Below are 24,764 nucleotides of genomic sequence, written 5' to 3' on the forward strand. Positions count from 1 at the left end.
AAAGATGTACTTTTTATTTCCCTGCAGCTCGCGGGCTGTGACCTTTTTAGTTTCTCTTCCTCTAATTGGATAATGAATGTTGCAGCCCTGTCCCCTGAGGGGTAGTTCTTCAGTTAGGTCCCCAACCACACAGGCTGGGCTACCTAGGGGAGGGGATTCAGATTCTGCCCCTTTGAGATTTCCCAGTGCTATCAGCAGATTCTGCCTCTCCTCATGTGTATGTGTGTCTGTGTATAACAATATGCATGTCAGAAGGATGGATAAAGTTCTTGCTATATAAATTTGCAAAAATAGGTTTTAGCATATTTATTTTGGAAAATCAACCTGTTTAAAAATTTTATTTTTGCTGTACAAAATAGGATTAAATACAAAATGACTTTTACTCCAAAATATCATTATTTATGATTACCAGTCTTCTCATAACAAGAGAGGTCCCATTAAAAAAATTACCTTAGTCTAATCTCAATAATGTCAAACTAATTCTTTTTTATTTTTATTATTTTTTTCTTTTTTCCATGGGAACCATCAAACCATAATGTCGAACTAATTCATATCTGAAATGTGTGCAATTTCATCTTTAATATCCTTAATCTCAGCTTGGACTATTGTTAAATTAGATATTTTTTCATTTAAGAAAGCAATTTCTTTCCCTCTTTGTAGTAAGTCAGTAACCAATCTCCCAATGCGTAGTGTTAAATCATTAACTAATGGTTCTAAACGAGCAAAGTCCTTCTTTAGATTATATACCTTTGGTTTTAGATCATTTGCAAAAGTCACTGTCTTCAGAACTTTGGCTCTGTCACTTTCTAAGCTTAGAAATCTATCTGTATGTTTGTCGAAGTCACTCTTTAGCTCAGTTAGTGTCTGCTTAACAGAGTTAATTCTTTGTGAATTTTCAGATGCTACCTTTCGGAGCGTTGCTGTTCGATCAATACTACTTGAAAGAAGATCACCAATATTTTTTACTGTACTTGTTTCTACTTTTTCTATTTTAGTTTCTAGTTCTTGCACAGAATCTGTCAATGATATTACATCAGTTACTAAACCTGAAATCCGTCGCATATCTGTTTTTACAGTTGTAATCTTGAGACCAACATCTTTTGCCATGGAAGTTGTACTTTGTTCTACTTTTGCAATGTCTTGAGAAAGCATTGTCAGATTGTTGTTCAGTATATCCTGTTTTTCAGTTATCCCGTTGAACCAAATTTTTACCTCATTAATTTCTTCCTGTAGATGCTTTAGATGAGCAATTATTTGAAAAGACTTCAGTTGTTCCATGATAGCTTCAGATTTCTGCCACTATAAGAAAATACAATATCACAATGATTAAATGTATTAGAAGCTTAGCATTTAAATTTCTTCTTAAATTTTGTGGCTTTTTTTTTGAGATGAAGGTTTGCTCTGTCACCCAGGATGGAGTGCAGTAGCATGACCTCAGCTCACTGCAACCTCCACCTCCCGAGTTCCAGTGATTCTCCTGCCTCAGAAGGTATTCTCCTGAGTAGCTGGTACTACAGGTGTGCACCACCATGCCCAGCTAATTTTTTTTTTTTTTTTGTATTTTTAATAGTGACAGGGCTTCACCATCTTGGACAGACTGGTCTCAAACTCCTGACCTCTGGTGATCTGCATGCCTCAGCCTCCCAAATCCACATCTGGGTTTACAGGCGTGAACCACCATGCCCTGCCTTATGTTACTTTTTAATTACAATTTTACAGTTCTTCTGGAAAGCATATGGTAAAAGATGGCTTCAAAAGTAAGAGACTTTAGAACAATGTAAGTGAATTACTAATGAATCAGAAGGAAAACATTTGAGAAAATGTTGTGAAATGTTACTGGAAATTAACATTATTTATGTTATATTATTTTCACAATTGGTCCTCTGTACAGTAATAAAATGAGCTACATGAGACCAGTGATGTGTTTTTTCAGTTGCTGGAGAAGAGGAAAAAAAGTTTCTTCCAATGGAGCTTTGCGGGGTGAGACAAGGTAACAAAACTTCTTATTTCAGCTTTAATAAGGTATAATTGACAAATTAAAATGTATATATTTATTGTGTACAATGTAATGTTTTGATATACATATATACACACATATTGTGAAATGATTAAATCAAGCTAATGAACATATTCATCACCTCACATATTATATTTTTTGTAGTAAGAATATTTAAGATCTACTCTCCTAGAAATTCTTTCTCTTTTTTTTTTTTTTGGAGATGGAAGTCTCACTCACTTTGTCACCCAGGCTGGAATGTAATGGCCCCATGTCGGCTGACTGCAACCTCTACCTCCTGGGTTCAAGTGATTCTCCTGCCGCAGTCTCCTGAATACATGGTATCACATTCGTGCACCACCACACCTGGCTAATTTTTGTAGTTTTAGTGGATACAGGTTTTCACCATGTTGGCCAGGGTGGTCTGAAGCTCTTGATCTCATGTGATTCACCAGTCTTGGCCTCCCAAAGTGCTAAGATTATCAGGTGTGAGCCATTGCACCCGGTCTCTTAGCAATTTTCCAGTATATAGCATTATTATCTATAGTCATCATGCTATACAATAGCTCTCCAGAACTTATTCATTCTCTCTTTTTTTTTTGTTTTTTGAGATGGAGTCTCACTCTGTCACCCAGGCTGGAGTGCAATAGTGCAGTCTCAGCTCACTGAAACCTCTGCCTCCTGGGTTCAAGCGATTCTCCCACCTCAGCCTCTGGAGTAGTTGGGACTACAAGCACATGCCACCATGCCTGGCTAATTTTTGTATTGTTAGTAGAGACAGGGTTTCACTATGTTGACCAGGCTGGTCTTGAACTCCTGACCTTGTAATCTGCCTGCCTGGGCCTCCCAAAGTGCTGGGGTTACAAGTGTGAGCCACTGCGCCTGACCTATTCATCCTGTTGAACTGAAACTTTGCATTCTTTGATCAACATCTCTCTATTGCCCTAACTGTCCCCTCCAGTCCCTTGTAACCACCATTCTACTCTGTACTTCTATAAGTCTGACTCTTTCAGATTGCATGCAAAATTGAGATCATGTAGTATTTGTCTTTCTGTGCCTGGTTCATTTCACTTAGCATAATATCCTTTAGGTTTATCCATGTAGTCACAAATAACAAGATTTCCCTCTTTTTAAAGGCAGAACAGCATTCTATTGTGTGTGCCTGTGTTACTTATCCATTCATCTGCTGATTGACACTTAGAATGATTCTACATAGCTTGGCTACTGGGACTAATGCTGCAATGAATGTGGGAGTACAGATAACTCCTTGACATATTGATTCATTTCTTTTGGATATATATCCAGAAGTGGGATTGCTGGATCATGTGATTATTCTTCCTGACTTTTTTTTTTTAGAAACCTCCATACTGTTCTCCATTATAGCTATACATTGCCACCCACAGTGTACAATGGTTCCCTTTTCTCCACATTCTCACCAACACTTGTTATCTTTTGGCTTTTTTATAGTATATATTCTAATAGGTGTGAATTGATATCTCATTGTGTTTTAATTTTTCCTTTCCCTGATAATTAGTGATGTCGAGCATTTTTTCATATACCTGTTGGCTATTACTATGTCTTCTTTTGAGAAATGTCTATTCATGTCCATAGCCTATTGTTTAATTGGGTTATTTGTTTTCTTCGTATTGAGTTGCTTGAGTTCCTTATATATTTTGTATATTAAGCCATTCTCATATTTATGGTTCATGAGTATTTTCTCCCATTCTATAAGTTGTCTTTTCACTCTGTTGATTGTTTCCTTTTCTGTACAGAAGATTTTTAGTTTGATGCATTCCTATTTACCTATTTTTGCTTTTGTTGCTTGTGCTTTTGGGATTCTATCCAAAAAAATCTTTGCCAAGACTAATTTCAGGAAGCTTTTTCCTCATGTTTTCTTCTAGTAGTTTTCATTTTCTGGTACTACATATAAGTCTTTAACTCATTTTGAACTGATTTTTGTATATGGTATGGCATAAGAGTCCAGTTTCATTCTTCTGCATAGGATATCCAGTATTCTCAACAGAATTATTAAAGGGATGTCCTTTCCCCATTGTGTGTTTTTGGCACCTTAGTTGAGAATCATTTGAACATATACTTGCAGATGTATTTCTGGGCTCTTTATTCTGTTCCATTAGTCTATTTTTCTTTTTTTGAGACGCAGTCTAGCTCTGTCACTAGGCTAGAGTGCAGTGGTGCGATCTCAGCTCACTGCAACCTCCGCCTCCAAGCAATTCTCCTACCTCAGTCTCCTGAGTAGCTGCGACTATAGGCATGCGCCACCACACCTGGCTAATAGGTTTGGTTAACCTATTTGCCTAGGATGGATAGATGAGTTAAGAGGCTATCAGTAGCTGAAAAGAGCACATTAGTGAAGGCTGGGGATGGTGGCTCACGCCTGTAATTCCAGCACTTTGTGAGGTGAGGTGCGTGGATCACTTGAGCTCAGGAGTTCAAGACCAGCTTTGACAGTGTGGTAAAACCCTGTCTCTACAAAATATACAAAAATAGCCAGGCTAAGATGAGAGGGTAACTTGAGCCTGGGAGGCAGAGGATGCAGTGAGCTGAGATCATGCCACTCCAGTATGGGTGAAAGAACCAGACTCTTTCTCAGACCAAAAAAAAAAAGGTCCATAAGTGATTTGAATATTTATTTTAGTATTATTATTTTTTGAGATGGAGTCTTGCTCTATTGCATAGGCTGGAGTGCAGTGGTGCAATGTTGGCTCACTGCAACCTCTGTTGCCTGAGTTCAAGCAATTCTCTGGTCTCAGCCTCCCAAGTAGCTGGGGTTACAAACATGCATCACCACACCCAGCTAATTTTTCTTTTCTTTTTTTTAGTAGAAACCGGGTTTCACCATGTTGTGAACCCCTGACCCCAAGTGATCCACCCACCTCAACCTCCCAAAGTGCTGGGATTACAGGCATGAGCCACCGCACCTGGCCTGAATATTTATTAAATTCTATAGTGTATTCAAGGTACTAGGCTTAGATGCTGCCCTGTAATGTTAAGTATTGTCTGGATCTACAAGCGCAGCAACATGGTTCAAGACTGATTTCTGGTTCCAATCTTCTTTCCAAAAACTTGTTAGAGGAGTTTTTTTTTTTTTTTTTTTTTTTTTTTGAGACAAAGTCTCTCACTCAGTGGCCAGGCTGGAGTGCAGTGGTGGTATGTCGGCTCACTGTAACCTCTGCCTCCCGAGTTCAAGTGATTTTCCTGCCTCAGCCTCCTGAGTAGCTGGGGTTACAGGCGGCTGCCACCATACCCATCTAATTTTTGTATTTTCAGTAGAGACGGAGTTTCACTATGCTGGCCAGGACGGTCCTGACCTCATGATCCATCTATCTTGGCCTCCCAAAGTGTTGCAATTACATGCTTCAGCCACTGCACCCGGCCAGGATCTTTAAATTCTATTAAAGGACCTGGAAATTTTATTGATCTGTATAATTTAAAACCATTTGGATCAGGCACAGTGGCTCACACCTGTTATCCCAGCACTTTGGGAGGCCAAGGAAGGAGGATCTGTTGGGGTCAGGAGTTTGAGACCAGCCTGGGCAACATAGAGAGACCCCCCCTCATCTCTACTGTTTTTTTAATATTTAAGAAAAGAGTAAATAAGTAAACAAAACCACTTAAAGCCAGAAGGGATCTTAGAGATTATTGGTATATAATAATGAGACCCTTTACTATTTAAAACTAAGCCCTAAAATAAAGTGCCCAGAACATGCAGTGGCAAAACCTATGAATAGATTAGAGGAGTCCAGCTTAGGACTCTTTAGCATTGCTTTCTCCTCTTCTTCAACATTTATTCATTTATTGATTCCTTTTTTTTGACATAGAGTTTCACTCATTTCCCAGGTTGTGGTGCAATGACGCGATCTCGGCTCACGGCAGCCTCTGCCTCCTGGGTTCAAGCGACCTGTCTTAGCCTCCCAAGTAGCTGGGATTACAGGTATGCGCCACCATGCCTGGTTAATTTTGTATTTTTAGTAGAGACAGGGTTTCTCCATGTTGGTCAGGCTGGTCTCAAACTCCCGACCTCAGGTGATCTGCCTGCCTCAGCCTCCCGAAGTGTTGCGATTACAGACGTGAACCACCGTGCCTGGCCTGTTGATTCCTTCTTATGCTCAAGGGCCAAACAATTTTAGAGCACAGCTATAGCTTTTGAGGGACTTAAGAGTCTAGTTTAATGGCAACATGGTAGAGAACACATTTGACTGAATTATTTCTTTTGAGTTAACAAGATAGTTTTACTAACAGCAGATTCGTTGTGATTTTTCTTCCCTGGTTGAATAGTAGTGGGCCCCATGGTGTAGTGAGAGGTCCTTGGCCTCTGGAATTGAACAGACCTAGGTCTACAGTGTGACTGCAAGGTCCCTAATATTCTTAAGTCTCCATTTCCTTATTTGTAAATGGGTCTAACAGCTAGCAAAGGTGTAGTAAGAATTGGTGATAATGACTGGCACAATGTAGGTAATAAACATATAGAGCTGTTAAAATGATGATGATGGGCTGGGCTAGGTGGCTCATGTGTGTAATACCAGCACTTTGGGAGTCCAAGGCAGGCAAATCACGAGGTCAAGGGTTCGAGACCAGCCTGGCCAAGAGACCAGTCTGGCTAGTATGGTGAAACTCCATCTCTACTAAAAATACAAAAATTAGCCAGGCCTGGTGGCGGGCGCCTGTAATCCTAGCTACTTGAGAGGCTGAGTCAGGAGAATTGCTTGAACCTGGGAGGCAGAGGTTGCAGTGAGCTGAAGTTCATACTGTTGCACTCCAGCCTGGGTGACAGAGCTCGGCTCCAACTTAGAAAAAAAAAAAAAAGATGACGAATGTAAATTTCCTAGAAATGCTTGACATACATGTAGGTATATCATTTTAACAGGTGCTAAAATGTTAGTTTTCTCCTCTCCTGCTGTGTAAAGCTGGGTGGAATATTTTGATTTGTATTAAATTAATAGTTTATAGACTGGGTGTGGTGGCTTATGCCTCTAATCCCAGCACTTTGGGAGGTCGAGGTGGGAGAACTGCTTCAGCCCAGGAGTTTGAGACCAGCTTGGGCAACATAATGAGACTCCATTTCTACAAAAATATAAAATTAGCTGGGCATGGTGGTGTGCACCTGTAGTCCCAGCAATCTGAGGAGCTGAGATGGGAGGATCACTTGGGCCTAGGACGCTGAAGTTGCAGTGAACTGTGATCGCACCACCACACTCCAGCTTGGGTGACAGAGTGAGATCCTGTCTCAAAATTAATTAATCAGTAGCTTATAAATTGAAATGACCAGATGCTAGGAAAATTTGCAGAGCTTTTGTCAACTGTGCAAATATGAAATAAGTCTATAAGGAATGGGGTTTTTTTCTTACTGAGTTTGGTAAATTTTCAGCATCATTATTGTGTAATGATATCATATCAAAGTTTGAGCAGAATTATAAATTCATACAAAGGTCTACAATTAGGTTGAGATAAAAAAAAAACAGTACTACTGGCTGGTGAGATGGCTCACGCCTATAATCCCAGCACTTTGGGAGACAGAGGCGGGTGGATTGCCTGAGCTCAGGAGTTTGAGACCAGCCTGGGCAACACAATGAAATGAAACCCCGTCTCTACTAAAATACCAAAAAATTAGCTGGTCGTGGCAGTGTGTGCCTGTAATCCCAATTACTTGGGAGGCTGAGGCAGGACAATTGCTTGAACCTGGGAGGCAGAGGTTGCAGTGAGCTGAGATCATGTTATTGCACTCCAGCCTGGGTAACAGAGCAAGACTTCATCTCAAAAAAAAAAAAAAAAAATTGTAATACTAATTTTGCATCTTATGGGTTTTTCAATGAAGCAATACAGGCTAATAAATCAACATTTTTAGTTGTAAAATACACTTAGTTAATAGTTTCCAATCATTAAGCAAAATTTAAGGCAATATTACTATATTTTAAAATTGCATGTTCAAAAGTTTAAAAACAGATGCTTGTATTGTAAAAGTGATTTATTAATGTTACATTAAAAAAATTGATCCCGGCCGGGCACGGTGGCTCACGCCTATAATCCCAGCACTTTGGGAGGCTGAGGCGGGTGGATCACAAGGTCAAGAGATTGAGACCATCCTGGTCAACATGGTGAAACCCTGTCTCTACAAAAAATACAAAAATTAGCTGGGCATGGTGGCGTGTGCCTGTAGTCCCAGCTACTCGGGAGGCTGAGGCAGGAGAATTGCTTGAACCCAGGAGGCGGAGGTTGCAGTGAGCTGAGATTGTGCCATTGCACTGCAGCCTGGGTAACAGGAGCGAAACTCCGTCTCAAAAAAAAAAAAATGGATCCAGTACTCTTGATCCAGTACTCTTTTTTGTTTTGAGATGGAGTTTTACTCGCTGCCAAGGTTGTAGTGCAATGGGGTGATTTCCGCTCACTGCAAGGCGGAGGCCTTCCTGGTTCAAGCAATTCTCCTGCCTCAGCCTCCCAAGTAGCTGGGATTACAGGTGCCCACCACCATGCCCAGCTAATTTTTGTATTTTTAGCAGAGATGGGGTTTCACAATATTGGTCAGGCTGCTCTTGAACTCCTGACCTCAGGTGATCTGTCCACCTTGGCCTCCCAAAGTGCTAGGATTACAGGTGTGAGCAACCATGCCCAGTCAATCCAGTACTCTTACGCTTTTGAGATAGGGTCTTGCTCTGTTACCCATGCTGGAACACAGTCGTGCAGGTCACTGCAACCTTGAACACCTGGGCTCAGCCTCCTTCATAGCTAGAACTATAGGCATGTGCTTTTTTCTGACTTTTAGTAGACATGAGGTCTTGCCATGTTGTCCAGGCTGGTCTTGAACTCCTGAGCTCAAGCGATCCTCCTACCTCAGCTTCCCAAAGTATTGGAATTACAGGAGTAAGCCATTGTGCCTGGCCCCAATCCTCCTTACACATTTTTTTTTTCATAGAGATGAGGTCTTACTGTGTTACCCAGGCTGTCTCAAACTCCTGGGGTCAAGCCATTTTGCCTCAGTCTCCAAAAATGTCGAGATTATAGGTATGAGGCACTGTGCCTGGCCACTTTATAAGAAATTGATATAAAATTTATTATCAGTTACAAAGATACAAAAATGTGTTTTAGGATATTGATAATTTTCCCTAAAGAAAAGACTAACAATGTAATTTAATATTTGATACACAGGAAAGTTTTCTGAAATTTTAAGCACTGGTTAAATAAATGAATGGAAGAAACAGTGAAAGACAAATTAAGTACATCTGAATCTCTCTAATAAAAAAAATTTTTTTTTTTTTGAGTCAGAGTTTCGTTCTTGTTGCCCAGGCTGGAGTGCAGTGGTGCAATCTCAGCTCACCGCAACCTCCGCCTCCTGGGTTCAGGCAATTCTTCTGCCTCAGCTTCCTGAGTAGCTGGGATTACAGGCACATGCCATGCCCAGCTAATTTTTTGTATTTTTAGTAGAGGCAGAGTTTCACCATGTTGACCAGGATGGTCTCGATCTCTTGACCTCGTGATCCACCCGCCTCGGCCTCCCAAAGTGCTGGAATTACAGGCATGAGCCACCGTGCCCTGCCATAAAAATTTCTTAATAGGAAAACCTCTTCCTAAATACAGTATATATCTATATCTATACACACACACACACATATATACTTTAATAGTTTTCTCATGTTGTATTTATAAAAGTGCAGTTTTTCTTTCCCTTGTGCCATTATAGAGCAGTGGGCCACCCTGTTTCCATTTACTTTCAGTAACCATTACCAGGGTATATATAAGTTCATAATTTTAAATATGTAAGTTCATTAAATGTGGTGATAGGTGAGAAAAAATATTTAAACATGAAGAGTGTAAGAGGTCACATCTGCCTTGACAGGTTGGAGGTTAAAACAACAAAGTTCCAGCTAACTTTACCATCTGTTTTATTAGTATGAAAATAAAAGTAAACACATAAGAGTTTTGTCAGTGCACACAAATAAGAGACATTCAGAAGTCAGTAAGTATAATGTTAAGACCGCAAAAATTAATGCTGTGCCCCTTAATAATATAACTCTTCAGGCTTATTTTTATGACTCGCGACTGTCTACCACCGGCCCTCCTAACTCCAATGCAGACCGAGTTTGGAGGTTCTCCAAAAACTTGCATATTTACATATTAAAACTACTTGACCACAACTACCTTTTTGTAACTGACTGCTTTCAAGTTCTTTGTGTGTTTAATTTCATTGAAACTGCATTACAAAACTGGTAAGGTTATTGACAAAAACAAAAAAGAACAAACTTTCATATGCAGTTGGCTACATTATATAATTTCAAATAAGATAGAATCAATTTGTAAACAAATTTAGTGGTGTGTTTTGGGAAATCTTTAAAATGACTTGCTTTTAACTACCATAGTTATTAGTGTATCTAATTCTAACAGTTAAGTTACTTTTCCCTCCTTAAAACAGGCCACAGGCTTATTTATTTTTATTTTAAGTAGATTATCTAGAGATCATGGATCTAGCAACTCATGTCTAACACAGTTAGAACTTAAAACCCAGGTATATAAAGATATTTCAAAGATTTATATACACATAATTCATAAGAAAGACCTTATGTAAGAACATACTTACTCTGATTTTAAAAGTCTTAGAAGTATGTGTAACACAGTTTAGAACCTTAACAAAAACTAAAATGTTTCCCAGGCTTCATAGTTTCAGAAAGTGCATATTAATTCATAGCAAAGGCACCAGGCTCTCCCTCAGGCATGTTATCTTTTATTTTACACAAAACTCCTATGAACTTGGTTGTCCGGATTCTTAACCTGTAGTGAATTACATAAGAAAGTGAAGAACTGGCTGAGGCAGGCAGATTACCAACTAACCTGACAGCAAGATAAGGTGGTAGAAAAGGTATGAGACATAGGTTTGAAAAACGGCAAATTGGGGCCATTTAGTGAAGCAGTAAATGCTCCCCATTAGCCCCCTGGAGACATCAATATATATGGGTCCAATATAATAGGCAAAATTAATAATGATGTCCACTAATTCTTTAAAAAACATTAAAAATAATAAGTATCTTGTTTTAAAAGTAGAGAAATATTTGTAAAGAACTATTTCTATTTAAAATGGTTACAATGAAATAAATTTTAGTGCTTAAAAAGATAAGCTTCAATTATGTGGATAATCCATTTGTGTGGACATCTTGTTTATTTTCCAATAATGTAGGATAAGATGAGGCATATCAAAATAACTCAAAATCATGGAACTAATCAATTCATGTATAATGATATGGTTCATCAGAATAAATGTCATGAATTTAAAAATCACCACCAATTCCTTTATTTTCTAGATTATATTCTTTTAAAGTTCCCTTTTCTCCTGTACTTGAGTATGCTATAAAATCGTGAACTCTTTCTTTTAGAACATCCAGTTCATTTTGCATCTTTAATATGCTATTATCATACTGAATTCCTTCAAGGATTTTCTGCATCTCCATTATTTCAGACACTGCTTTCAGCATATCATCTTCCATATTAAACATCTGCATAGTCAAGTCTTCCATTTTCTTTTCTGTTCCTATCAGATCCCGAGAGACTCTGAGAACTGAGTGAATAGCACTTTCAATTGTTGGCAAATGTGTCTTGCATTCTTCAACTTTGGGTTCATAGTCGGAAAGTTTATTAGTCAGATCTTCATCTCTGGCAAAGAGGGCATGCTGTTCCTCTTCTAACTTTTCAACTGTCTTTGTATCAGAGCCTAGCTGCTCCTCTACTCGCAGGAGATCTTCTTCTTCTTGTCTTTTTACTGTTCTAATATTTCTTAGTGTGCTGTCTTCCAAATCTTTTAGCCGTTCAGTGAGCAATTTTATTTCCTGCTCAGCCGAGTTAATTTGGACAGTTACTTGAGAATGTGTATGCTTTGCTTCTGATTTGAAAATGTCTGTATTAGCATTCATTTCTTCTAGGCTTCTCTTCCAGAAATCCGTAATATTCTGAAATTTCTCATTTAGGCTTTGTATCCTTTGAGTAAGCACCTCTTCATTATTTTGAATGTCATGCATGATATCTTGGAGGTTGGATACTTCCTGCTCAAACTGGGTCATCAAAGACATGGATGACGTAGCTTCCTGCAGGATGCTTTCGGTAGTCTCAAGCTGCATTTATAACACAAAACAATTTCCAAGGCTTCTTAATAATTTTCATATTAGAGAAACACACTTTAAGACACAGGAGTATAACACATGCCAAGTTAAAATTCTGAAGATGTCTAAAATGTCCAATTACATCAGAATCATACTGACAAAGACATTTATTACGTTAATAGTTTTCAGAAAGGTTAGCCCTGTGTCTTTTTTTATATTTTATTTTTGAGATGGAGTCTTGCTCTATCACCCAGGCTGGAGTATAGTGAAGCCATCTCAGCTCACTGCAACCTCTGCCTCTCAGGTTCAAAGGATTCTCCTGCCTCAGTCTCCTGAGTAGGGGATTACAGGTACGTGCCACCATCCTGGCTAATTTTTGTATTTTTTGTAGAGACGGGGTTTCACCATGTTGGCCAGGCTGGTCTTGAATCCTTGACCTCAAGTGATCCGCCTGCCTTGGCCTCCTAAAGTACTAGGATTACACCACGCCTGGCCAGCACTACGTTAAAAAAAAATACACCTGAACATATAATCCTAGGTATTTGAGCATTTCTATAGAAGCATATTCAAGAGAAAAATAATGTTAAAGGACCTGAAATAGATCACAATTTCCTCTTTTTAACTCCAATGGTAACTTTGATGTCATTCTTATTGTTATTTGGCTTTTTAGAAACTGCAACATTATATAAAATTTTATATCTTTACTAAATCCTACAGTTCTGGAAGGACTTCTGCCCCCCAAAAAAAATTTCCACCAACCTCTTGCAGAGAAGGTACTAGAATCAGGTCTTACAGATACAAAGGCAAAAACAATTAAAAAACAGTTTAGTGAGACAAGTCAAATGGAATGGTAGTGTTTTAAGTATTTTTAAATTATGCTAAGCCCCTGACACCTCCTGATCTGTATCTGGAATACAGAAGGCCAAGTCATAGACCTCTTTTAGTCTACACTTAGATAACAGCTTTAGAGACTACAGAAAAGCCTAGAAATGACCATTAATTTATCATGTGCTTACAGCATTATGATGAAGACATAATACTGAGCAAGATACACTTCTGCCCCTAAGCAGCTTAGTTTAATTGATGAGAAAGACAAATGTTTATGCACTATGACAGGGGAAGAGCTATGGAAGCATTTAGGTGGAGATCCAACCTAGACTTCAGTGATGAAGGACAGTATTTTAGAAAAAGCAATATTTAATATCTACTTCCAGTTGCTTGTTCTCTAAATTAGGCTACACACTACTACTAGAGTAAGCATGTTGGCTAGGCTTGTATCTTAACTCCTGACCTCAAGTGATACGCCTGTCTCGGCTTCCCACAGTACTGGATTACAGGCACGAGCCACTGCTCCTGGCTTAGGCTAGCCATTCTTAAATGCATATACATATATCCTTAAAAAGTAGAAAATAAGGGAAAAAATAGATCTTTTCCCAATAAGTGCTATTCATGTTCTAATTTTATGTCCAAAGATCAACCATATTTTCAGATGAGACCGAGTGCATTCAGGATAGTATGCCATAGACATGATCAACCATATTTTCAATGCTCTAGATACCTGGCACATAAGTAGAAAATTAACATCATGCCAATATGAACAAATTGGTCTTTTTCAACACTAGAAATTGTCATATTAAAAAATCCTTGTCCTTCAAATTGCAATCTGAGTCAAAATGGATCAGAGGGAGAATGGCAAGAGGTAGGAAGATCAGTGAGAGTTAAAATAGTAATAGTCTAAAAGGCAGGAAGAAAGAAGTTTGAGCTGGGATAAGGAAATGACAGTGGGGAAGTAAAATGGGAAAAACATCCCAGATAAGCCAATTAATAACTACCTTTTCCGAAATTAAACTGATTTTACTTTGAAGTCCTTGGAATTCATTGGCTTCTAATTTCAGTAACTGATACTGGTTTTCCACCTTTGCAAATTGTTCTGACTGCTGAAATACAAACCTGGAAAAGAAAAGAAAAATCACTACTCTGCAATTCATATCCATTTAAATCTGAATTTCAAAGGATAATTATACCTACTTCTGTTAAGAACAACATAAATTCTGGTATGGGTAGTTGTATTTTTTTTTCTTTTTCACAGACAGGGTCTCACTCTGTCACCCAGGTTGGAGTGCAGTGTCACATCATAGCTCCCTGCAGCCTTGAACTCCTGGGCTCAAGTGATCCTCCTACTCTAACCTCCCAAGTAGCTAGGACTGAAAGCTGGTTAATTTATTTTTTCTTTGTAGAGACACCATATCGCTATGTTGCCCAAGGTGGTCTTTAGCTTTTTTTTTTTGAGACGGAGTTTTGCTCTTGTTGCCTAGGCTGGAGTGCAGTGGCATGATCATCGGGTCACTGCAACCTCTGCTTCTTGGGTTGAAGCAGCTCTCCTCCGCAGTCTCCCAAGTAGCTGGGATTACAGGAGACTGCCACCACGCCTGGCTAGTTTTTTAAATATTTTTAGTAGAAATGGGTTTTCACTATGTTGGCTGGTTTTAAACTTCTGACCTCAAGTGATCCGCCTGCCTCAGCCTCCTAAAGTACTAGGATTAGAGGCATGAGCCACCGTGCCCGGCCCCAAGGTGGTCTTGAATTCCTGGCCTCAAGTGATCCTCCCACCTCAGCCTCCAAAAGCGCTGGGATTACAAGTGTAGGTCAACATGCCCGGCCTAAATACAGCTTTTATCAGTTTATTTTGACATATTTTTATGTGGTAGGTACTGGTTTAACTCATGCAAAGATGGGTAAAGCACTGCCGTTTTTCACAGTTCACAGCCCATGGAATAAGATGGTGTGATATCTGTAATAGATGCATGCACAAGAAATATTTTAGAGGACGACACAGTGAACAATTTAGAGTAAGATCTTTGATCTCAGCCCGGTGCGGTGGCTCATGCCTGTAATTCTAGAACTTTGGGAAGCCGAGGTGGGTGGATCACCTGAGGTCAAGAGTTCAAGACCAGCCTGGCCATAATGGTGAAATTCATTTATGAATTCAAAGCATTACCACTTTTGCAAGGATGCACAAAGCTCGGATAACTGCATTTAGAAAAGTCTTTCACCTCTCCATTAAGCCTTGGGATCTTTAAATGATTGCCTTTCAGTGGAAATTAATTTCACAAAACATGGTCAATCAGTAAAAAAAAAAAAAAAAAAAAAGGTCTTTGATCGCTACTGTTTTTCACAAGGCCATATTTGGGTAATATCTAGAAAATAGGTGTTTTTATGCTGAAATGTAGGAGAAACAAGACTTATCTATAAAAGAGTATTTTAAAACAAATGAAGAAGAGTACACTGATGAAAAGCAGTGGAGAGGAAGAGAGAAGTGATAGTAATTAGATGTTGCAAAATAGCAGGGTGTGTGAAAGAGGTATAAAAATAAAAAAGAGCCATTGTCAAAGTGGCAATAGATCACGATCAGTGCAAAGTGTATAAACTGTACAATTAGTTGTACTCAACGACATGACTTGTATAGGTGTACTTGAGATGTCATTCTAAAATTGGAGTTTATTCTTCATCACTGGTGGAAGCATAAAAAGCTACCTCAATCTTTAAAACAACAAATCAACATCTATTTATACAGGATTTGAAATAGCTAGCACAAAAGAATTGCCTTGGATCTAATACCATTTTGTCTACTTTAACTCAATTCTTCAAGCTCAGAGAAAAACAGTTAAAATTCTTTGCATATTGAGTCTTCAAAAAGCAATGCAGCAGAACTATGAGAAGTATCTCCCTAAATCACAGTCCACAGACAAGTGATTCAAAAGCTTTGCTATATTTTTTAATCGCCTGGCAACTTTAACAAATCTGATGTCTGAGTCTCACGAAGATTCTAATTTAATTGGTTTGAGATGTGGCTTGGATGTTGGAAGCTCAACAGCCTCCCAGGTAATATAAGTGCACAGTCAAACTTAGAACCATACTGATTGACCATGTTTCGTGAAATTAATTTCCACTGAAAGGCAATCATTTAAAGATCCCAAGGCTTAATGGAGAGGTGAAAGACTTTTCTAAGTGCAGTTATCCGAGCTTTGTGCATCCTTCCAAAAGCGGTAACGCTTTGAATTAATAAATGGCATCATTAGGCTAACTGTAGCTACAAAACTGTCCAAAGCTAAACTAGACAAATGTTTACAATATCGGAGGAAACAAATTTCTTTTGATGATGGTGGTTACTTTCTATCATATGGCATCCCAGGTTACATTATTAACACAGATCGACTTTTCTCCTGTGTTTAAATTAATAGGAAGCTTTAAAGCTTCTGGTTATTAGAAAACACTATTATCCTAAATCTCAAAGATGGAAGGGTGAACATAATTATTTTTTCATTGGCTGTTTCATTTCTGGCTAAGAGTTTTTTTTTTTTTTCCTTCCAGAGTATAGGATATCTGAGACCAGCAGATAGAGACCCTATTAAGAAAGAGACCACCCTAAAAAAATAGAGTTGCCTTCCCCACACCTTCCTGATCCTTCCTGCCCTCCCCCAACAAAAAAAAAGAGGAAGAAAAAAAAGAAATACAGTTAATTTCAGGGACTAATTTTATTATTCAATACCCCACCATAGATCTATACTATAGAGTAGCAAGTTTATTCAGAATGAAATCATTATCATAAAAGAGACTTTTGTATGAAAGTTGATTCACTACAAAAAATACATTAAAGAACTTACTCAGGACTTTTCAAATTCAAGCTTTAAACAAAACCTGCGTCATGTTAGTGGAAATATCATCTCTGATGATAATTAGTAGGTTTTTTTGGATGGTTAGCCTCTTACTAAAATAAAATTAAAAAATTCGGCCGGGCATGGTAGCTCATGCCTGTAATCTCATCACTTTGGGAGGCGGAGGCAGGTAGATCACAAGGTCAGGAGATCAAGACCAACCTGGAAGGTAGATCACAAGATCAGGAGATTGAGACCATCCTGGCCAACATGGTGAACCCCCCCCACTAAAAAAAAAAAATACAGAAATTAGCTGGGCATGGTGGTACGTGCCTATAATCCCAGCTACTTGGGAGGCTGAGGTAGGAGAACCGCTTGAACCTGGGAATTGGAGGTTGCAGTGAGCCAAGATCGTGCCACTGCACTCCAATCTGGTGACAGAGAGAGACTCCCTCTCAAAAAAAAAAAAAAAAAAAAATTCATCCTTGCTACATATGAACAGTGCATATTAAAAAAAAAGTACAAAGCTGACTTAGCACTAGTGATGAAAAGTGGTCTGTGCAGTGCTGAGTTAAAATAGATTTCATTTTTCACTTACATGTGCCAGACACTATTCTAAGTACTTTATAAATATTAATTCTTCATTTAACATTAATGAAGAAGATGATTGGCTTTTTTTTTTTTTGAGATAGGGTCTTACTCTGCCACCCAGGCTGGAGTGCAGTGGTGTGATCTCGGCTTATTGCAACCTCCACCGCCTGGGTTCAAGTGATTACAGGTGTAAGCCATTGCACCAGGCCTACATGACTGATTTTCAAAAGTCAAGAAAATATGCTGAGAAGGCTGCTTCAGTTCTGAAAAACTAAGCTTTCAAACTGGCATTCATGTCAGTGTGTAAGGTGCTTCATTTCCTTTTTATGAGTTGGGGCATATATATTTTTCTTAATTGTATTTCAAGTTCTGGGGTACATGTGCAGAATGTGCAGGTTTGTTACATACATATACATGTGCCATGGTGGTTTACTGCACTCATCAACCCATCATCTACATTAGGTATTTCTAATGGTATCCCTCCCCTAGTCCCCCACCCAGTCAGAGGCATTATTTTAAGAAGAGCAATTCCCAGTCTTGCCATTTAGATGAGGGTAAAAAACAGGCAATTAGGTTCTGCTAAAGGGTATACCTTCTAGTAGAAGGAAGAAAAGAACTGTAAGTAATTCTGGACTTGGGGATTTCTATTTCTAGGCTCTTGGCCTTTCTTTGGGGATTAATATCAAATGGAGGCCACGAATCATACTGGTTAGGTAGGTGACTGGAATACTTCAGCTTTGCCATTTACTAAGCTGTATAACCACTTTGGGCAAGTTAAATAACTTTGATGTTTTGTCATCTGTGAAGTGAGGATAATAATACCTTATTTTGTTATTTGTTTTCATTTTTTTGAGTTGGAGTCTCGCTCTGTCACCCAGGCTAGAGTGCAGTGGCATGATCTCAGATCACTGCAACCTCTGCCTCCAGGGTTCAAGCAATTCTCTTGCCTCAACCTCCCAAGTAGCTGGAGGCCATAGGCGTGTGCCACCACGCCCAGCTAATTTTTGTATTTTTGGTAGAGATGGGATTTTACCATGTTAGTCAGGCTGGTCTCCAACTCCTGACCTCGTGATCTGCCCACCTGGGCCTCCCAAAGTGCTGGGATTACAGGCATGAGCCACTGTGCCAGGTCTAATTTTATTTTTTTGACAAGATCTCGCTCTATTTCCCAGGGTGGAGTGCAGTGGTGTGATCACGGCTCACTGCAGCCTCCCAGCTCCAATCCATCCTCCCACCTCAGCCTCCTCAGTAGCTGGGAATACAGGCATGTGTCATAATGCCTGGCTACTTTTTAAATTTTTTATAGAGATGGGGGTCTTCCTATGTTGCCCAGTCTTGTCTTGAACCCCAGGACAAGTAATCCTCCTGCCTTGTCTTCCCAAAGTGTTGGGATTATAGATGTGAGCCATAGCACCCAGTCAATACTTTGTAGGGTTATAGTTTGTTTTTCAATAGGGTCTCATTCTGTTTCCCAGGCTGGAGTGCAGTGGCCTGATCATACCTCCCTGCAGCCTTGAACTCCTGGGCTCAAGTGATTCTCCCACCTCAATCTCTCGAGTAGCTAGGACCACAAGTACACTACTACCACTGGCTAATTAAAAAAAAAATTTTTTTTAAGAAATGAGATCTGGCTGTTTTCTTTTTTCTTTTTTAAGGCAGCTGAAGAGGAAGAGGTCTACAGTGACGCAATCATAGTTCACTGCAGCTCAAACTCCCTGGGGTCAAGCGTTCCTCTCACCTTGGCCTGCCAAAGTGCTGGGATTATAAGTGTTAGTCACCACACCTGGCTGAGTTGTTGTAAACACTAAATAGTTATTGCTATTCATAAAAGCTCCTGGAAAAATAGAGCATAGTACATCAGCTATTTCCTTTAAGTACCATGACCCCTTTCTTTTCTTTTTTTGGTGATAGAGTCATACTCTGTTGCCCAGGCTGAAGAGCAGTGGTATGATCTCGGCTCACTGCAACCTATGCCTCCCAGGTTCAAGTGATTCTCCTGCCTCAGCCTCCCAGGTAGCTGGGATTAGACGCCCGCCAACAAGACTGGCTACCTTTCTTTTGCACTACTTTGTGCAGGTACTCTTCTGTCCTTCCTACATGCCTGTGATTGTATAAAGGAGCAGGGTTCCCGCCCACTTGCACTTGATAGAAGCCCCAGGCCTGTCCGCCTTGGAACACTAAGTATAAACTGGGTTGTGTTTATGGCAAATGAAGGATGGAATAGATTACATAGATTACACCACTTATAAATCAGTAAAAAAAAATAACTTGTTTTTGGGCCTCTTCTCACTATCATATCATATCATATCATGTCATATAGCCTTGTGGAAGTTAGATACAGGAGAAAGGGACCCCAGGCTACTTTTAGTGTAGGCCTTACAAAAAGAATCCTGCAATAAGCCATTGCAGTCTATAGAGATCTCATACAGATCTATCTAGGGTCCTGTGGTAACGAATGGTTTACATTTCCCTACAGTGCATGGTGGTAATTATTGGTGTGTGTTGCCTCTGTATAGTTCCTTTAGGAAGGCTACGTGGTGGCAAACAGCTGAATGAGGACTTATAAATTCAGGATTTCCTCTGGCTGTATTTCAGCTTAATGAAAAAGAGGGAAATAACCAAAGGAAGCTGTTGTTATAGACCTTCTGCAAGGAAATAAGTTCCAGGGCCACTATTAGGGTCAGTATTCACTTAGCCCTATGTTTCATACCATCTATAGCCTCATTTTTAGAACAATACCTAGGTTTCAAGAAAACCTTGACCATATTCCATTTTTAAAAGCAGGGCATTCAAAGTATATGTTTGTCTTTTAGATAAAACTCTACTAACAGAAAGAAAACTAGAACTAGAAATGGAGTTAGCCAAGGTTTTACAGTAGGATTTATAGAGAAAATTACATTGGAAAACAAAAAAAATACCAGTTATATGACTTGTTTAAAGAGCTTTTGACTTTTTGTACATAACAGATACTATAAAAAAAACTTTTATAAAAGCAATGAAAAAAATCTGTTGAAATATACATGAGAAACACAATTTTCACAATGGAATTTCCAGCTGATTAAATTTCTGTGTAATTAAATAAGCATGTGTGACAGGTTTTGTGTCTTGTTTAGTAATTTCACAACTTTGTAACTTTCTGAAAGCAGAATCTCAATGCTTTTATCTGAAAATTTTCCATAGGATATATCACGCCTTTTTTTTTTTTCTTGACACAGGGTCTCACTTTGTCACCCAGGCTGAGTGCAGTGGCTCAATCATAGCTCACCGAGACCTCAAACTCCAGGGCTCAAGTGATCCTCCCACCTCAGCCCCCCCAAGTAGCTGGGACTATAGGCATGCTATTTTTTTTGTACTTTTCGTAGAGACAGGGTTCCACCACATTGCCCAGGCTGGTCTTGTACTCCTGAGCTCAAGTGATCTGCTCACCTTGGCCTCCCAAAGTGCTCAGATTACAGGTGGCAGGCACCGCTGCACCTGGCCTATCAGGCCTTTATTTAGCAGGGAGAAAATATTAAAGCAACATACTTTTAAGTTTCTTACGTATTATTTCTCTTTTCTTTCCAAATAGAAAATGGTCTGAAGACAATGATATGGTGCAATTCCTTGAAATCCTCCTTGGTCAGTGAAAGGGCTCAGATTTTTTTCCTTCAACTTAATCAGATGAAGAGTGAGAGGATAGATAAGTGTTTAAGAGTACACAGAGAGACACACATATGCACTTGTATTTTAACCACCAGGGCTGTGTCAGTACAGAAAACATTTTATAAGATTTGATGGCCTGACTTTTAGATGCTGAATTATGTGTTTTAGTGGTAAAGATCTCAATGGCTTTGTTAAAATTCTAGTGAGCTTTTAAGTATTTTAAGATGTCAAATACTTGCTTTTTATTTGGAAAATATTTACAAATGTCTTATGGCGATAAATTTTTATTCCCAAATTTACTATGAATAAACATTTTGCTATAAACAGTAACCAAAGTACATATGCTTCAATTTTTGCAGCAAAAGATTTCACAAAAGCAACTGTCAACTATTTAAATAATCATAGTAGAATCTGCCCATAAAAAATACATATAATTCATATATTTTAGAGACATAAGGTCTTTCTCTGTCTCTCAGGCTGGAGCACAGTGGTGTAATCATTGGTCACTGCAGCCTCGACTTCCCAGGCTCAAGCTATCTTTCCACCTCAGCCTCCCAAGTAGCTGGGACTACAGGCGCGTGAATGCCACCACACTTGGCTGTCAGAAATTTTTTTTGTAGACACGGTTATGTTTCCCAGGCTGGTTTTGAACTCCTGGCCTCAAGTGATTCTCCTGCCTCAGTCTCCCAAAGTGTTGGGATTATAGGCATGAACCACTGCGCCTGGCCCCCAAAATTATTTTTGATATAGCAATGTTTTATCATTTTGCAAACACATAGCGCAAATGAAATCTTCCTAATGAATGTAATACATTTTGGTCTTTATTGTCTGCAGGCAGTAAAGAATCACTAACAGCAAATTGCTGATGTTTTATTCCCATAAAGTTTAGTTTTCTATTAAAGCTAACCAGGATAGTAACTCACTTTCCCAATACAAAAAAGGTTATTTATTTATTTAGGCAAGTCTTGCTCTGTCACCCAGGCTAGAGTGCAGTGGCAGATCTTGGCTCACTGCAACCTCCACCACCTGGGTTCAAGTGATTCTCCTGCCTCAACCTCCCGAGTAGCTGGGATTACAGGTGTGCGCCACCAGGTCAAGCTAATTTTTGTATTTTTGGTAGAGATGGGGTTTCACCATGTTGGCCAGGCTGGTCTTAAATTCCTGACCTCAAGTGATTAGCCCACCTCGGCCTCCCAAAGTGCTAGGATTACAGGCGTGAGCCACCACATCTGGCCCAAAAAGGTTTTTTTTTGTTTTTTTTTTAAATTTATTTAAAGAAGGTTACCCTTTTTAAGGCATAAGAGCAGTTTATTTAAAACAGTAAATTCAGTACATTTATTCCTTTCAGATCAAAATTAACATATTCCGTATTAGTAAAATAAACAATGCTATCTTTTTTTTTTTTTCCTGAGACGGAGTTTTGCTCCATCGTGCAGGCTGGAGAACAGTGTCATGATTTTGGCTCACTGCAAGCTCTGCCTCCTGGGTTCAAGAGATTCTTCTGCCTCAGCCTCCTAAGTAGATGTGATTACAAGAGTGTGCCACCATGCCCGGCTTTTTTGTATTTTTAGTAGACGCGGGGTTTTTTGCTATGTTGGCCAGCCTGGTCTACGACTACTGACCTTAGGTGATCTGCCTGCCTTGGCGTCCCAAAGTGCTGGGATTATAGGCATGAGCCGCCACGGCCAGCTGACAATTCTGTCATTTTTGAAGAGGGCATTTAATTACTTTATTGTAACAAAATTTAAAAGAAATTTTTTTTTGAGACAGAGTCTGGCTCTGTGGCCCAGGCTGAATGTAATGGCGCAATCTTAGCTCACTGTAACCTCTACCTCCCCGGACAGAGTGATTCTCCTGCCTCAGCCTCCTGAATAGCTGGGATTACAGGTGTGTGCCACCATGCCTAGCTAATTTTTGTATTTTTAGTAGAGATGGGATTTCATTATGTTGGCCAGGCTGGTCTCGAACTCCTGACTTCATGATCCGCCCACCTTGGCCTCCCAAAGTGCTGGGATAACTGGTGTGAGCCACGGAGCTTGGTCATAACAAATCTTTTAACTCTGAAAAATACACAATTTGAGAAGAGTCACCAGTAAAGTATAATTCCATATGTACTAGCTTAAAAAATGTTCTAGACGTCCAGGATCTCTTCTAAAATTCGATCACTCTGGAAGACTGACAACAGTCTTACTAAATAACTTTACAAATAAATGAAAAATGGAGAAAAATTCTATTAAGGTGCTAGTCTTATTAAAATGAAATGGGCTATTCCCTCCCCCCACAAAAAAATTCAGAAAATAAAATTCATAAGTTGGTTGTAAGGTTATTTCTCATATTCGTTTTTCCTAATGACACCAATATATCGCCATTTACCTGGTTTAAAAACTGCAACTGTTTAAAGTGAACACGAGTGCTATGTTTTTGTAGCTTTACCATATCGAAGTTCAATCTGTAACTAACTTAGTAAAATACCTTAAATTCATAATGCATGCACGGTGAACAACATATGAGGACTCCTCCAAACTCTGCTGTTATCATAACGATCTGTTTTTTTGTTGTTGTTTGTGTTTTGAGACTGAGTCGGAGTCTCTCTCGGTCACCCAAGCTGTAATGCAGTGGTGCGATCTTGGCTCACTGCAGCCTCTGCCTCCCGGGTTGAAGGGATTCTCCTGCCTCAGCCTCCGGAGTAACCGGGACTACAGGGGCCCACCACCACGCCCGGCTAATCATTCGTATTTTTGGTAGAGACGGGGTTTCATCATGTTGACCAGGCTAGTCTCGAACCCCTGACCTCCAGTGATCCACCTGCCTCGGTCTCCCAACATAATGATCTGTTTCCCAACATAATGTTCTGTTTTAAGGTTGCAAATATTTCCATTAGGCATTTATGGGGCAAGTAGAGTGGGGCAGATGTGTCCCGGAGTGGGGCACAGTGGACAGGAAATAACGGTTTATAACATGAAAGCTTCTGACATGTATCTGACACTTCAGAGAGTGTGGCCGAATCTGCAGTTCTTAACAAACGGCTCGTTCCCAAACCATAGCCTCAACTCCGTCTGAGCGATATGGGCATGCTACCAGTACGGGAGAAATTGAGATACAAGAAACGCGCGAAAGGGAAAAACAAGGCTGGGCTGTTTCCTTCCTTTGGGGTAGAGACAGAGGCACAGAAGGCCTAGGTCTGGGGGGTTGGATCACCTCCATCGGGATGCGAAGCCGGGTGGGAGCCCAAGCAGCAGCAGGCTCACAGGATACCGGCCAGGGGAGCCTCGCGTCCACTTACCAGGCTAGGCCCAGGCACGTCCCCAGCGACAGCAGACTCAGGCCAGTCCGGGGATCCGCCCAGCCCCCGCCTCCGCCGCCTGGGGCCTCGGGGCTCTTCCCATCCTCGCTCCGCTTCCCGGGCTCCGCAGCAGGGGCTCCCTTGGGCCCCGACTTCTTCCGGCTCTTCACCTCAGACATGTCTGGAGGCCCTACAACGACAAGCCCCGGGCGGCTACTTCACCGGGGAAGCAGTACGTGGCCGCCTTGGCTTCTGCGGGAATCCTGGGCGGTGACCGCGCCCCCTCATAGACTTGGCACCGCCCAGAGCCCAGCCTCTTCTCTTTCCCCGCCATCCTCCTTGATTCTGATTCACTGAGTTTTTCAGCTACCTGCTCCCTAGTTCCCCTAGTCGAGATTGGCGGCGACCTCACCCCGCAGCGCCTTCCACCGCGCTATTGCTCCAAATCCGAGGAAATTCAAACTCCCGGGCGCGCGCAGGCTGACGGGACTAGAGGAGGA

The 24,764-nt window shown here is 40.2% G+C and overlaps 1 protein-coding gene across 2 annotated transcripts; it reads right to left on the reverse strand.

Moving 5' to 3' along the window:
* Nucleotides 1–462: 462 nt before the first annotated feature.
* Nucleotides 463–24,729, reverse strand: IKBIP (IKBKB interacting protein). Of its 2 annotated transcripts, XM_009004416.5 has the most exons (4): nt 24,635–24,729; nt 24,265–24,454; nt 13,926–14,043; nt 9,875–12,105 (listed from the first exon to the last, which is right to left on the reverse strand). In XM_009004416.5, the coding sequence occupies exons 2-4, from the start codon at nt 24,441–24,443 to the stop codon at nt 11,269–11,271; spliced, it is 1,134 nt and encodes a 377-aa protein (XP_009002664.2). In that variant the 5' UTR covers nt 24,444–24,454; nt 24,635–24,729; the 3' UTR covers nt 9,875–11,268. The 2 variants fall into 2 exon arrangements, with proteins under 2 accessions (XP_035114399.1, XP_009002664.2); XM_035258508.3 differs by lacking the exons at nt 9,875–12,105; nt 24,635–24,729 and adding an exon at nt 463–1,299 and having other exon boundaries at nt 24,265–24,520.
* Between the last annotated feature and the right edge of the window lie 35 nt (nt 24,730–24,764).

Source organism: Callithrix jacchus, chromosome 9 (genome assembly GCF_049354715.1).
Source record: "Callithrix jacchus isolate 240 chromosome 9, calJac240_pri, whole genome shotgun sequence".
In the NCBI taxonomy this organism is placed as follows: domain Eukaryota; kingdom Metazoa; phylum Chordata; class Mammalia; order Primates; family Cebidae; genus Callithrix; species Callithrix jacchus.

Coding starts and splice junctions, on each gene's coding strand:
- IKBIP (XM_009004416.5), bottom strand. CDS start 24,443: ATGTCTGAGGTGAAGAGCCGGAAGAAGTCGGGGCCCAAGGGAGCCCCT. Junction 14,044..24,264: donor ACGTGCCTGGGCCTAGCCTG/GTAAGTGGACGC, acceptor TTTCTTTTCCAG/GTTTGTATTTCAGCAGTCAG. Junction 12,106..13,925: donor TCAGTTTAATTTCGGAAAAG/GTAGTTATTAAT, acceptor TTATAAATGCAG/CTTGAGACTACCGAAAGCAT.